This window comes from Akebia trifoliata, chromosome 11 (assembly GCF_017979445.1).
Source record: "Akebia trifoliata isolate Shusen 1 chromosome 11, ASM1797944v1, whole genome shotgun sequence".
Taxonomy (NCBI): Eukaryota; Viridiplantae; Streptophyta; class Magnoliopsida; order Ranunculales; family Lardizabalaceae; genus Akebia; species Akebia trifoliata.
Genome location: NC_141385.1, coordinates 40482999 through 40498077, shown reverse-complemented (window position 1 = coordinate 40498077; position 15079 = coordinate 40482999). Strand labels below are relative to the sequence as shown.

At 35.8% G+C, this 15079-nt stretch overlaps 1 protein-coding gene across 1 annotated transcript; it reads right to left on the bottom strand.

Annotated features, from left to right (window-relative positions):
- Positions 1–1564: 1564 nt before the first annotated feature.
- On the bottom strand, positions 1565–15077 carry LOC147391657 (Sec23/Sec24 protein transport family protein). Its single transcript, XM_086457610.1, has 12 exons — positions 14103–15077; positions 13519–13692; positions 10240–10401; positions 9834–9976; positions 8555–8630; positions 8239–8414; positions 8069–8150; positions 6585–6662; positions 5459–5620; positions 5065–5328; positions 3014–3118; positions 1565–1941 (listed from the first exon to the last, which is right to left on the bottom strand). The coding sequence occupies exons 1-12, from the start codon at positions 14823–14825 to the stop codon at positions 1798–1800; spliced, it is 2289 nt and encodes a 762-aa protein (XP_086313736.1). The 5' UTR covers positions 14826–15077; the 3' UTR covers positions 1565–1797.
- Between the last annotated feature and the right edge of the window lie 2 nt (positions 15078–15079).

Sequence of the window (15079 nt, the reverse complement as noted above, 5' to 3'; positions counted from 1 at the left end):
CCAATGACATAGTCCCCTTAACCTTGGTCTTCTCGAAGAGACCACTAGAAAATAACCTAAATATCGTTTTTCCTCGGCTTCCGGCCAAATAAAAATAAAAATAAAAAATCCTTTTTCCCCTCAAAATATCATCTCCAACCTCTAAATTAACAATTTTTAACCATACTTTCCTCCTTAAAATTCTATCTTCTTCAACTTCAAAAACATCAAGAACAAGATAGAATTTTGGGAAACAAGAAGAACATGGATTTTTAGGTTGTAAAATCAAAGGTTTTCTTGAAGAGGTCGGGTGGGTACTATGGATTAGAAGACCACCAAGGTTAGAAATAGTTTACCTAAAAGGTCGAAGAGCTTGAAAATGACTGAAATTTGAGAGAGAAATCAAAAATTATTTTTTGTTTGAGGTTGAAGATGAGGGCATTTAGGTCATTTTAAGATAGTCTTCCCGCTGCCAGTGAGGCATGATCATTTGGATGCATTAACTTGTTTGGGACAATCAAACAATTTCTGCAGATGATGCTCATCGCAATTGGCACGAGGTTTTAAATAATTTAACAATGAATCGCTGCTGAGGTTTTAACTTAGCAATTCACACAATTACGTTCAGAGCACATGTATTATGTTATCAAAAGTATTTTCATGTTCTCTTTCACTTATCTCAATCTACATAATTTTTTTTTAAATGCTAAGTCTACAAGCAACCAAATCTTCCCAATCAATTCTCTTTGTTTTTCATTTATTAGAGGTATTTCTACATTTTCTCAAATGCGTTCATTTCTAAATTTATTTTTTCATTCATCTATCTCCATATCTTCTGTCTTTTACACTCAATTTATTAACATAATGCTTCTTGACCGCCTAAGATTCAACTCCATCTGTACATTACTTGCCTAGCCTCGCTGAACCATCCATCTAATAAACAAACTATATTCATCGCTACCTCACCATCTAATAACTTGAAACCATATTGTAAATCATATTCAACAAATCATTATTGAGGTAAACTTCAACTAATGGTGACTGAAAAGCTCGAGTCAATCAATTGTATATAAATCACGCACGAGCAGAACTGTAAAACCACGAAAACCAACAAATCAAGGAAAAACAAAATAACCACCACTTTGCTCGCCCAACATTTAAATAGAACAAACATAAAATCACCCAATAAGAATTGAAAATTTCAGTAAACTATGGTCAAAAGATTGAACGATTAAGATTACAAGATAACGAATCATGGCATGCACCAAGACCTGCATGAACACCACCAGAGCTGTTCTTGGGAAGACTGCATTGTTTGATGATAAAATTTGTATTCTAAAGTGAGATTTTCACTTCATATATCCAAGTCATAATAACCTTGGGTTTGAATATCTAAGATTAAACTCCTGGAACAAACAATGATTCTAAAAATAAAAAATAAAAATCAAGGAAGCAGTTGAATTATGCAGGCCCTTCATGGAAACGGCTCCCAAGTCCCGACTAGACCCAAAAGAGCGTCAGTAAACCTTTAACGTCTCACCAATGATCATAGAGAACATTTGTATGCACAAACAGCCAATATAGATTTTCAAAGCAATAAAAATCACAAGATAAATATGACTTATTAAACAAGTTTTATACGAATACAATTTTCCCTTTTTTTTTTTTACAATGGACGAGAACCCAATAGTGAAAATGAAACTCAACTGAAGAAGAGAGTTCAAGCAAACAGGAACCATTTACTCCAACTTACTGTACAAGGAATTAGGAGATGAAAGTATTACAAAATTGGTTGAAGCCATTGTACCCCAAAAAATATTATTGAACAGCTAGCCTCTGGAGGTGATCTAAGAAAACCTCAAAGCTAACATCATCGGTGAAAATGACATCCCCTCCGGGCAGCGGAGGAGCATCGGAGTTATATGTGGCTGATGGATTTAATTTTGCCAGCAGAAAACGGGCCTACATAAATACAAAAATAATAATCAACACTGAAAACTTCTAACCCATACATTGAAAAAATATTTGGCACACGCACACACACACATATATATATAGGGAATGCTAACGTCCAAGACCTCATGGGGACGTTAGCATTATCCAACACTTTTTTTTTTTCAATAATACCTGTCCTAATTTTGTCTTTTAGTGAAAAAAGACAAAAGCATGATAGTCTTTTACACTATAAATACATTTATTATGTCATTAATAAATGCATTGATTATGTTGGCATTGATTGCCAAAGCATTTACTACAATATATATATATATATATATATATTTCAAAATACTTAAATGCTCATAGCACTTATTATGTAAACAAGCATTTATAGTGTAAAAGACCAATACACCCTTGTTTTTTTTTTTATTAAAAGACAAAACGAGGGGGTATTATTGAAAAAAAGTGTTGGACAATGCTAGCATCCCCATGAGGTCTTGGACGTTAACATTCCCCTATCTATATATCTCCATGTGTATATATATACAAGTATTTAGTCATCCATGGTACAAAAGCACGAATTTAAGATGCAACATTTGATGGCTCCCACTTAGGAGATGCCCTAGAACCAAACCCAATTTATTCCAACGTGAGGGGTCAGAAGTTTAAAACCACCCCCCCCCCCCCCCGCCCCCCTCTTCTTTTTTTAATATTTATGCTTAAGACATCATATTTTCATTGACCGCTAAATCTTTGCATAAACCATCCAGAAACTACACATCTTCAGTTATATTGTATTACTCCGGGTTTCTTCTCAGCACTGGAAAATAACTCCAATCACCTTGATATAATTCAAGGTAGATATAAATACTACTATGAAAAAGGAGAAACATAGATGAAGGTCAAGAAGACCTGCCAAGAACAGGGAGAGAAGAGAGAGGTACATATTAAATATCTTGCTCTTTTCTTTTCTCTGATTCTTGGCAGGTCTTCTCAACCTCCATCCATGTTTCTCCTTCTTAATAGTAGTATTTATATCTAACAAGAAAAATTTAGAGGATTTTAATTTTATAAAGGAGGTACAACGAAAAGTAACCTGGGAGCCATGTTGATCACAAATGACTACACGTGGAACAGGAAACCGTTCCTTTAATATTGCATCTGCGTCATCACGAGGAGCTTTCAACAGCTGGGCGAAGACCTGCAATGAAAACATCAATTTAAGATATCAATGGAAATATTGAGTTTTCTACTCAATCCTCGTTTGACAGAACTTTTTGTGTGTGTTTAATAAGACTAATTAAAAAAAATTAACCTGCATGTGGAAAAAGAAACCAAGAATAGTAATGGACCTCAGCCAATCCATAAAACTAAGTTGAGCTTGTTTTTTAAGGGATGGAAAATTAGAAACCTGGGAAGAGTAAATTAAGATAAGAGAGGTAGTATATAAAAGGTTTTCGAAGAATGCAGTAATGCAGAGAGGAGAGAGAACATGAGGTACTTAAAATAAATCTTGACACAGCACAAGGCAGTGGAGCCTAGACAAAGAGGTATCTCTTTGATCTTTAGCCAGGCCATAAAGTGAGTGACCAAAAAAGGAGGTTGAGAAAGAGGTGCAAGGCCGTCATCAAATCTTTGGGATAAGGCTTTGCTGGTGATGATGAGAAGAGTGCAAGGGATGTTTTCAAGGTAAGGATAAACACGGCCAATTGTCAAGATTTGTAACGTTCATCAGTGAAAAAAAAAATGCGAAAGCAGCAGGGATTATTTATGTGCCTCAATGCCCAAGTATTGCCTAAATTACTAGAATTCAGTTTGATTTTAAATTGTAAAAAGCTGAAGAAATTCAAATAACAAAAAATTATGGTTTTTCCTTATTTTAAGAAATTGAGATAGTTATGTACATATAATATAGTCCCAAAAAAAGAAGAATCAAGTGGTGGTACAAAATGGTCAACAGAAGCCAGTGCAACACAAACAGCACCCCTTATTATGTACACACCCATAATAAGACGTCTGTTATCACAAGCAAGAAAGAGAAGAACAAAGATGATCGTATCCTGTTTCTCCAGCCAAAAAACAAAGCTCCCAGCTCCAGGCCTTTTTTTAAGGCAAGTCTCCATTGTTTTTTTTTTTTTTTTCTTTGCCTTGTTGAAGAAGAGAGTATACTAGAGAGCTAGAATCAGGTTCACTCTTCAAAGAGAAGCAAACCTCTTTCCCCTGAGCTATATGTAGTAAACGTTTATATGTGATTATATTAATTTATGAACAAAGATAATCGACTGAAATTCAAAAGCTGAGTTACCCTGCCAGAACATTTCCTTTATTCTGTTGCTTTGGTCCTCCCAACAAGGCAAAGCATAGGCCTAGACTTTACCATAGTTGAAGCTTTGCCCACGTTGGCTTCATTGTCAATTCCAAGGCCAAATGGGAATGTGTCAGGTTGGCGACCGATTGGAAAAAAAAAATGCCAAATCCTTTCACAAGAAAAGATTAGTATGGATGACCGAGAATCCTAAAGTGAACCAAAACATTTCCACAAAGGCTTGAATGGTGATTGTGGTGACGATGGTGAGTAAGATCAAGTTGGATCTCAAGAAGTTTTCCATGAGGTCTACTCAAGAATCAATGAAGAGAGGATAGACCACCTACTACAATGGCTTCGTAGTGTAACTTGGTATTCAATTTGGTAGAGGAATATAACCAGACCAAACACAAAAAACGTGCAATAGAGGTGTTATATCTTAGACCTATTAGTTTTACTCAGTTTGTGCAAGATGCATGCAAAGATACTAACTGAGCTTCACTAGAAGATTTTTCTTGAAGGGAGACACTGATCACTACAGAATATTCTGTAATAGAACGATGTAGATGAACAACTTCCATTCTTTAACACGTAGTCAGAGAAATTGAACTGCCAATGTGAACTGGGACCTTTTCCATAAGTAACACAATCAACTGAGCTTGAACCCAAGATCTCAAAGTTGCAATTCAACACATATCAACTGAGCTATGGATTTAAGCCCTTTTCCCCAAAAATGATGGTTCGAATTATGCTCTTAACAACGAAGGAAATATAGAAGTATGATCATACCCAAGAATAGAAATTCAAGTGAAAGTTCATATATGTTATGCAAGCAAAGTTACCTCATGTTCTGCTTGATTTTGATACCCGGCTTTTCGCCACTGAGCAATAGTTGCTCCATGAAATATGACAATAGTAAAATAGGCATCCAAAAGTAGGATCCTGTCAGCTGCAATGGCAGCTACATCAAGGAGGGCTGGTTCCGGGACTGAATGAAATGAATAAGATATCAATGACGGCTGAATCATGACAACTGAGTTGGCAACATTTTCTCTATTCAGGATCATTCTAAAGTATGCAGTTTCATCGGGACTGTTGTTAAAGACCTATTAGAAAGGGAAAAACGATAGTTAAGCACAGGAAGCTTTAAATGTACCCATGACTCCTGGATTATCATAATATCTTTCAAACAGATAAAAATTAGGAAGATAAAAAAGATAAATGAAATCAGTATACCTGGACAAACTGAGATCGCCGCAAATGAAACATGAATTGAGGAAAAATTGAAAAACGTGGAGATAAGCTGAAAGATGATGGGGCATCTTTTTGGAAATCACCAAATCGAGAACATAAACGTATCAATGATCTATCCAGCCATCTGATAGGATCAAAATCTGCCTGCATAGCAAACAAATTTTATAGTCAATCAATGCAGATCATCGAGCAAAAGACAAGCAATGATCATTAGAAAATAAAAGTGCTACTCAACTCATCAAGAATATCACTTGACATCTTTTTGCAAATGTAAGTCCTCATCAGTATATCATTAAAAGTTAAAAGGGCTACTCAACTCATCAAGAACATCACTGGGCATCTTTTTGCAAATGTTCTTTCCTAGCTAATACTTCATGGACAAGGGGAAGACGTACAATAAGAATATTGATGCAAAGTATCAAAATACAAAACAATAAAATCGGGCACAAGATTTAAAATATAATAAGATATGACACATATCAGGCCCTTGGACGGGCTCAAGACAGTAAATGGATTCAACTATTTAAAGATCTAAAATTGGAAAATTTTATTTGTATCTTTCTCCCCTAATCACAATTAGATTTTACTCTTCCATTATTATTTGCTTTATATCATTGTATAAGTTCTCAACACACAGAAGAAAAAAGGAGGGGGGGCACCATTTCCTTCTCTTCCACTTTGGCCAATATGAGTTCACCTGGTACTAGCAGCTTTATCGGGGAATTTCCCATCTCAATAGGAGCTTTCCAAAGAAATAGCTTAGTAACCACGTTAGCAGCGCTTAGGATGGTTTTAGGTCTCACCACTCTTCTTACTAAATGGGCTATTTGTTGCATTCAGAAGGAGTTCCTAACTATTTATTTCATATTTAGTATAAAAATGAAACCTAGCCAGTGGAGCAAATCCTATTCAAATGGTAACAATCAATTTAAATTAAAGAATAGCTCTCTACCAAACTGCATAGAATTTCAAACCACATCTATCTCCCACACTTTTGCTGATAGCCGCACTTGTTTCCTCTCCCTTATAGTCTAAAATTTGAGATTATCTTTATATAAAAAAAGGAATTCATGGATCAAATAGAACTCTGTAGTTTATTTAGAATTACCTCACTTTCCATTTTGAAAGAAACTAGGCGTGCCATTACTACAGCAGCTGCTTCTTGGTCAAATCCGGAAATTAAATCCTACAAAAGGGTCATCAAATGCATGTTGAACTCCGAATACATAACAATTTTTAAAGGAAGGATTTAAGGAATAAGGACTACTATTAAAGTTGCAACCACCACATATAACATATTGCAAAGTTCGCAAGTGATACTGTGGTACAACATTTATATTTTTAAAAAAATCAAAATTAATATGAAATAATAGCAATGTGCAGAAGAAATTCCAACTCAGAAGAAGAGCATTCGTAAAGTAATCTCACTCCAAAGTCTCAACATCTAACAGAATGGACACCCAAGATGCATCCATGACAAAGTTGGAGAAAAATGAAGTATTAAGTATGACTGTTTGAGAAAGGAATAACAAACTATTCATATTTATAGTTTTTACCAGCAGATTCTGAAAAGAACTGCTCTTTTCTTTTCTTTTTTAATTAACAACATTTTATTAGAGAACAGGAAATAGGTATCCGAGGAAAAAAGTTTCAGTTGGCCAAAAAGAAATACAAAATACAGATGATCTCCTAAAACTCCAATAATGTAACTCCCGGCTAACAAAAAATAGAGTACCCTAACATCTTTGAATTCATTCAATCTTGACAACCAATCAACTAACAAACACCCAATTGCATTGCAAAGAGCTTGAATACCCCGCATCTTGTATTCAAAGATGATGTAGAAGAGATCTTTGGAGTAATGTAGAAGGTGATTCATCACATAACCTCTTAAAAATGGAAGGACTTGGAGCCTCAGAATTTCTAGACCACATTTGGTCTTGTCGGGGATTTGTTATGGTGATGCATAGTAACACCGATGGAAAGCTCAGGCTTGGTACGTACCATTTGCCATTTTTCTCTCTCAAATGAACAAGGAAAAAGGAACAAATGAACAAGGAAAAAGGAAGGAATGATTTACACACTAGAAATCTAGACCAAAATAAAGAAAACATTAACAGATACAACCAAGTTAGCATAAAACTAAGGGTATTTAAGAAATACCCCCCTGTTAAATTAATGATACTAGGTTTACCCCCTTGCAAAATGCAAGAATAAATTTACCCCCTTGACCGAAAGTCAATGTCGCATTTTCTTGATGATTTAATGGTGGAATTTTGAATTTTGAATTTTTTTTTCCAAAATGCTCTTCAAATACTTAATTACTAAATCAAAACAAAACAAAAAAATTTGATAAGTAAAATTTGGAAAAAAATCAAAATCAAAATTTCACTGTTAAATCATCAAGAAAAAACAATGTTGACTAAAACCTAAACTTGCATTTTGCAAGGGGGTAAAACTAATTTCACCAATTAACAGAGGGGCATTTCAAAAATACCCTAAAACTAAATAAGTACAACCATGTGTTACTAATGATAACAAATCAATTAAAACAGTGTAATCATATAAAGAAAGATGATAGTTAAAACCTACCTGTATGCTTCCAGGTCCAGACACCCATCTTCTAGAAAGTGTAGTAGCACGAAGTCTCATTTGACCATTACTATGCTGATAACTGGAACACAACGTCGACAATGCGTTAGAAAAGACACATCCACCACGGCCTAGGCATAATTCAAGGAATATAGGCACAGAATTCTTACTATGTCAGAAATTGAAAGTAAAATTGATTGTTTGTGGGTTGACCAATAGCATCTAGGCTGTCCTTTTTCGCAATATCAAATACCAAACACAAAGATGTGGCTTTGTCAAGGCCACACATCTTCCAGGCGCTGGTGTTACCTTGACCAACTACCGTATCAGAGCACAAAGGACCTTTCTGTGCAAGTCACCAATAACAAATCAGAATAAAAAACAGATGAGAGTATCTAAGTAGGGTTAATTGATATAGGCTAAGAGCATCTATCAATTAACCCTAAGTAGGGACTTTTCTATGCTCTGAGTAGGCTTAGAGCATACCTTTTCAAGTGATGCACAAGGACCAATGATACCCTGAACTTTGACATCCTTGGAGCAGTTTACCTCAAATATCCCACTGCATCAAAGATTAATCACAAGAGTAAAGCTTACAATCACTTTCAATTAGCATGTATTAGTACAAAAATAGAAATAATATAAAGATCAATCATCAAATATAAACATGTGGGTAAACTCAACACATTAATGCAACTCCCTCAATTTCAAGGCAAACAAGTGCAGTTCCAAACATATTGTGATCAACATGTAAATACCTGGTTCTGGCTCAGCCAGAATCTATACTGCAGATACATACCCAAGGCCCCAAACCACCAAGTTTTTCTTTTGAACTCCTAAGGCAACAATACATTCTGTGTCCTTCAGCCCTTAAGCTTGTCCTTGCAGTTGGACTATAATCACTAACCTTTGCAAACAGAACTTAATTGTGTAGTCCTCTTTAGAAGAAATTGTCAAGGGGGTCGAGGTGAAAAAAAAAACCTATGAACTTGCTTGCTCTGTGTAGACATGTAATGAGTTATTTTACCATTGTTGCAAGTAGGAATGAAGAATTACCAAAATGTTCTGTTACTGTCTTCAATTTTTATGGCATTTTGTGTCCACAATAATATATCATATTGCAGAGTATACTCTTGATTTTGATACTACAAACCTTTAGTATAAGACACCACTCCCTTTTTCCTACATATTGCTTTGCACCAGTAATTATTTAATTATACGCAAACTGGAGATAAGGAAGTCTGCTTCCGAAGTTTTTGAACACTTAGGATTATAGCCTCTAAGGAGATGCAGCATCGCTCTATTCAGGCCTTTGTTTGCCCATCTATCTATGTACTGAAAACAGCTCTTCCTTTCAGGTAAGTATACATCATCCACCACAAGGACTTCCAAAAATGAATAATCGACTGTCTTGATCGCAAATATTGGAAGGGGGCAATCCAAAATTGCATAATCACCTGAACAAGGCAACAGTGATGGTGATACTATAGCCATTTGTGGGCAGCAGATAAATGATAAAAGGTATATGGAAAGAAAACCATCAATTATCGTGGTTCCACAACAAGGCACTGCTCTTCAATAATTCCCAAAAAACGATAAGCTCTTTAAAGCCAACATTGATAGACTGTTTCTGGGATGCCTTGTTGAATGGCCAACTTGGGTGGGTTTGGGGGAGTGGATGTACACATAAAAGCAATAACTGGTGCAAATTCAGAAATACTGAGATGCTTCATACAAAATCAGAATCTGTTAAAGCAAGCCTTACTTAAATGATAGACCGAGATCATAATCACTTGACTGAAAAACTTGCTTAAGAGAATCTTTGAAAACAGAGTGAGCAAAACTTTCTGCCAGCACAACAAGCCCTCCAGTTCTTTCAACTGCAACTTCAAGTTCTGCCAGACCCACCTGAAAAAGAAATATACAAACATATACTAGAGCTGCAAAGTTCAATTCTAGATAAGACAAAAGAATGACAATGAAATTACTAAGAACTTACGAAACTAACAAACCTTCCCTTTACTTATCAAAAAAGAGAGGGCGGGGGGGCCGCCCTTTCATAGATTGTATTACACAAGAAATTGAATTACAGAGCAGTTTATGAAATATTGTAATTTTTTCTGTGCATTGCACAAACAAAACAAACCAAGATACAGAAAGGGAAAAATTACCTGGTCAAGAGCACAAGCAAACACATCCAATACATGCCCTTGATTTACAAGTTGCTTTGATAGCCCCTCATAGAACTTAACAGCTTTATGATAGTGGGGAACAGAATCTTTATCAAGGTCCTTGTGAGACCGAATTGGATCAGATAAATTCTTAGACACGATCTGCATTTGTTGGAACAAATCAATAAAACCTCCAAATAATTGATAATCACTGGATAACAAATTAACAGCCAAAGATTATAAAGTTCATGTCATAGCAATGATGGTCATATTAGCCTTGCTACAATTACTCTGACAACATAAGTATATTCAACAGGGAAGCTATTAGAAAAAAATTTATATAAATTTAAATACAAACATGAGTAATAAGTGATAAGTCCTTATATGGAAAATGCAATCTAAAAGAGTTGTCAACATCATAGCCTTAAACCTTTGAAGTCATTCAATCAATGAGTAACCATGAACTACATGATTAGATCCCAACTGCTGAAATTAAAAAAAGAAAAAGAATTCCAGCAATTATGAAAGAGTGATGAATGTATTTCACTCATCTGTAATATGTTTAAGACGTATCCATTTTAGGGGTGGCATCAACCAACCATGCCAACTCAAGTAGACAATAAAGGTTGTAGATGGTGGATAAGATCCTAGATGATAATGATGGTAAGGGGAGGTTCCATGAGAGAAAAGGATGAGAGAGAGGGGTGAAATTAGGATTCCCAAAAGTACTCCTCCTTGTTGCTGTAATGTATTATTTATAGGCAAATAAAAGAATGAAATGACTAAAATGCCCTTATAGTTTATTTTGCACCATCTACATTTAGCCCCCTGCAAGGCGTAGAGGTTATGACAACCTCTACGGCAGGCAATCCTTTGTTGCAAATCATGAAGACACACAAGCAATTGAGAAGACAAGCAGCATCCCATTAGGGTGGTTGCACCCAGAGGCGGAATCGCGTTGAGGCGACATCACCCAAGGGTGGCATCGTGTTGGGGTGACATCCCACTGGGGCGGCATCACCTTGGAGAAAAAAATTCTTAAAGAAATGGGTTCAAACTCTAATTTAGTGCAGTTGGGCCCAAGCTCATCATTTAGGTCAAGGCTCGTTAGGCTATGTGAAGTTTGCACTTCTTAGGAGTAATAAATTATTATTAGTACGGGTAGTATTGTATTTTCTTTCTTTTGTTATTTGGTTACAATATATAATACATTGTGCAGCTTAGGTTGGAGTGAATTTGACTCCTCCCACGTTTCTCCAATATCTTCTTCTACTCTCTTTCTCAAAATCTTAATCTACATGGTATCAAAGCACATCATAAGAGTTTTGAATCTTTCTTTTTTACTTTCTTTTCTTATTTTTATTATTTCTCGGTTGATTCGAAAGAAAATCAGATTCTGCTTGATCTTATTAAAGTTTAGTGGAGGTACAATTATGGTTGCACTTGTGGTTGTAGTTGCGCATAGATTCTTATGTGAATGGATGTAAGAAGTTTTTAACGGTTGGTACAGTTTTCAAGTAAGTTTTGTGGTTCTCCAGTGGTGAAAGGTATTTGTAGTAGTGCTTGAGTTTGTTCGACCCCTAAAATCAATTCTTCAATCTCTTCTGGCCTGTGCGATTTCATCAAGAGATTTTTCTGCAGTTTTTTGGGTGGTGATATTTCACTAGGGAAGGTTTCTCTCTATTTTTTTGTGGTTTTATAGAGAAATTTTATTGTGTTCTCGCGATTAATTTATGGAGCAAAAAACGAATATAAGGATTTCTCAAGACCTTATAGGGCTTCAGATGACTTCCATCAGACTTAATGGAAGCAATTACATTCAATGGTCAGTAAAGGTGTTTTTTAAGGCAAAGGGAAAACGCAGTCACTTGCTGATAGATAAGCCTACTTCAAAATATCCGAATGTGATAGATGTGTGGGAGCAAGAAAATGCTCAGATTGTGACTTGGTTGTGAAACAGTATGGAACCGCAGATCAATGCAAAAATAGGGCCTTTAGGGTATTTGGGTATATGGTTATAAGGTAGATTTGGTTTAGGAGATTAATGAAGGGTTAAAGAAAGTAGAGAAGGATTTAAGGGTAAAACAAAATGGGTTTGTAGGTTTTGAGAATCAAGCATTCAAGGTTTCTTGAAAAATCAAGAAACCAAAATTTATGGGTTGGGTTCTTGAAAGGCTTAGAGGGTTCTTGATGGTTTCTTGATTTATCACAAACAAAAAATAAAATAAAATAAAATAAAAAGAAAGATGATAAGAAGATTAAAAAAAAGAAAAAAATGATACTTACCTTGAAATCACCCCAATGATTTCCATGGCATCAACCATGTTGAATGCACCAACATTTAAAAGAAAATAAAAACTTCATGTTTATTCCATTCATTCTCTGTAAATAAACCCTAATACAATCTATATATAAAGAAAATCAACCAAGAGTCTTAATAAAACTAAAATACCTAATTTTCATAACTTTCTCTCTCCTAATTTTCAAATCCTAATAAACTTAAATAGAATATAAAGTAAAATTACTAAAGTACCCCTAAATATTATACTAAGACCATGGACCAATAAAACATGAAAATAAGCCCTAAAAACATAAAATTAAAGTTCTAAAACAAAATCTAAATAAAAACTAAAATCTATTCTTCAAGGTTTGATGTCCCCCTCAAAGGGTCAATTACTTTCGAGAGTATTTGGTGAGAGTAAACACTTAGATCTAGGATTGTAAAGGATTGAAGGTTTTTCCAAAAGTGTAGGGTAATAAAGATGCCTACTTGTTAGTTTGGAGGATTCCCCACCTCTAAGTATTGTTAGTTAACGAATAGAAGGGAAAAAAACATTTTCTACCACTACGAAATACCATGATGAAAAATAGTGAATAGAGTGTCAAATGTGGTCGGCCAAATTCCTTTTTTAGTAAGTTTTGGTAACCTCATTCCTAAGAAGAATTAGGAAAATCTTGAACGAGTCATCAGATATTGTGTTGCCAAAAAATACGTAGATGGATGGGCCTAGGGCATATTCTCAATAAGGCAACTGAGAAAAAGAGATTAAAGACGCAACTATTGCATTGTAACAAGAGCAACAAAAACAGGATCCCTAAAAAAGAAATCGCTCAATTTCTACATAGCAAATTACAATTTGAATTTAATACCCAAATGAAAGAGAGAGATGTGTACACGGATAAATTCACATGATGGGTTCACTGAATTGTGCTTGCACACTTCAAACTCAAAATTCAAGAAAAAGAATAATGAAATTCAACGATAATACAGAAACTTACAGCCCCTGCCCCTTCTGTTGATGGCCCACCAATAAATGCCATAATTCTAGCTCCAGAACCAGGAACGCAAACTCCTAACAAACTCGCAGCCACGCTCAATGCTGTACTGGTGCACCTTGTCGCCCGCTGATCCGCCGGCACTGCCCAAGGATCTTTCTGAAGCTCCTCCAAAACCTAATAAAAACCAGTCTATCCAATTAAAAACCATGTGAAAGGTAACAAAACTCAGTCGCCAAGTCCACGATCGATTACGAAACTATATGACTAACAAGATCACTACTTTTGCTGTAAATAAATAAAAAGGTATATTTTTAACAGTTTCTTGAGCAAAGAATGTCAACGGCCACGAATTCATTAATCAATGTTCCACAAAAAGTTCACATCTTTACAAGTTCGCAAGGGAGACTAGTCGATTAAGACTATAGGACCAACAAGATCACTATTTTTGCTCCTAAAAAGGTATATTTTTTACAGTTTCTTGAGCAAAGATTGTCAACCAAACAGGACACAAATTTATCAATCAATATTCCAAAAAAAAAAACACAAAAGTTCAAATCTTTACCAGTTCACAAGGGAGATCTTACCGAATTCAAGGTGAACTCGCACTCCGAAGCCGGTAAGAGAAACCGAGCAATGCTTTCAGTAGAGAGCCCATCCCTGGCACCAGCAATCACACCAGTGATTGGCTTTGGCTTATTCGCGAAAAAACACATCTGCTCAAGAATCTGATCCTTCGTCACCTCTTTCGATCCCTTAAACACATACGACTTAGAGATCTGTCCGAATCCGAGCTCATGAACATGAACATAAGTCCCAAAAGTGATCAATCCAACAAGCGAATTATCCGGTAACAGATCAATCGCTTGTGACAAAGCAGACTTCAATGATCCTAATTCCTCTTCAATCATACAAGTATCAACAACAAAGAGAAACACAGGAGGTATAGATGATTTCTCTGATGGAGATTCGTATTCGATCGTTGTGTACTGGGGGAAGAGTTCAGCAGGAAGATTATCTTCAGAGATTGAAGTGTAGTGATTAGGAAAATGGTTTCGTTGGAAACAAAAGGGGCAGATCCAGATCTTAGCCGTGAAATCTACGATTGAGAATGGATTTAGAACTGATCTACAAGTTCGACATCGAAGAGGAGAGTATGGAAGAATAGGCATGTTGGGGAAGGGTTTTAATGGTGTGTAGATCGCAGATACAGGTACGACGCAATTCGTTGTTTCTTGCTTCGATCCTGGAAACACGTTCCATGACATCCGTACACCGTCCTGGGATTCAAGATCGAGAAATTCCGCCATTAGAGATGATTATGAAGAAGAATTTCTACTTCTAGGGTTAGTTACAGAGAAGGAAAAGAAGAATTGCTTTCTCCTCTAATGAGGAACAAATGGAAAGAGAAGATTCTTCTGTCTTTTGTTGCGAAATCTTTGCTACTTGGAATTATTGGATCGAGTGCCGGTTTCAGTGATCGAAATCGAACTGAACATTTCGTTGTTCGGTTTTTGCTATCGTACGCACCCAAGACTATGGTCGTACGGGGTGCAACTTGATT

Excerpts from the sequence above, each read along its gene's own strand:
- LOC147391657 (XM_086457610.1), bottom strand. The coding sequence starts at position 14,825 with ATGGCGGAATTTCTCGATCTTGAATCCCAGGACGGTGTACGGATGTCA. Across the intron at positions 10,402-13,518 it reads CAACAGAAGGGGCAGGGGCT|ATCGTGTCTAAGAATTTATC; the intron begins GTAAGTTTCTGT and ends CAACAAATGCAG. Across the intron at positions 3,119-5,064 it reads AAAATCAAGCAGAACATGAG|GTCTTCGCCCAGCTGTTGAA; the intron begins GTAACTTTGCTT and ends TTTTCATTGCAG.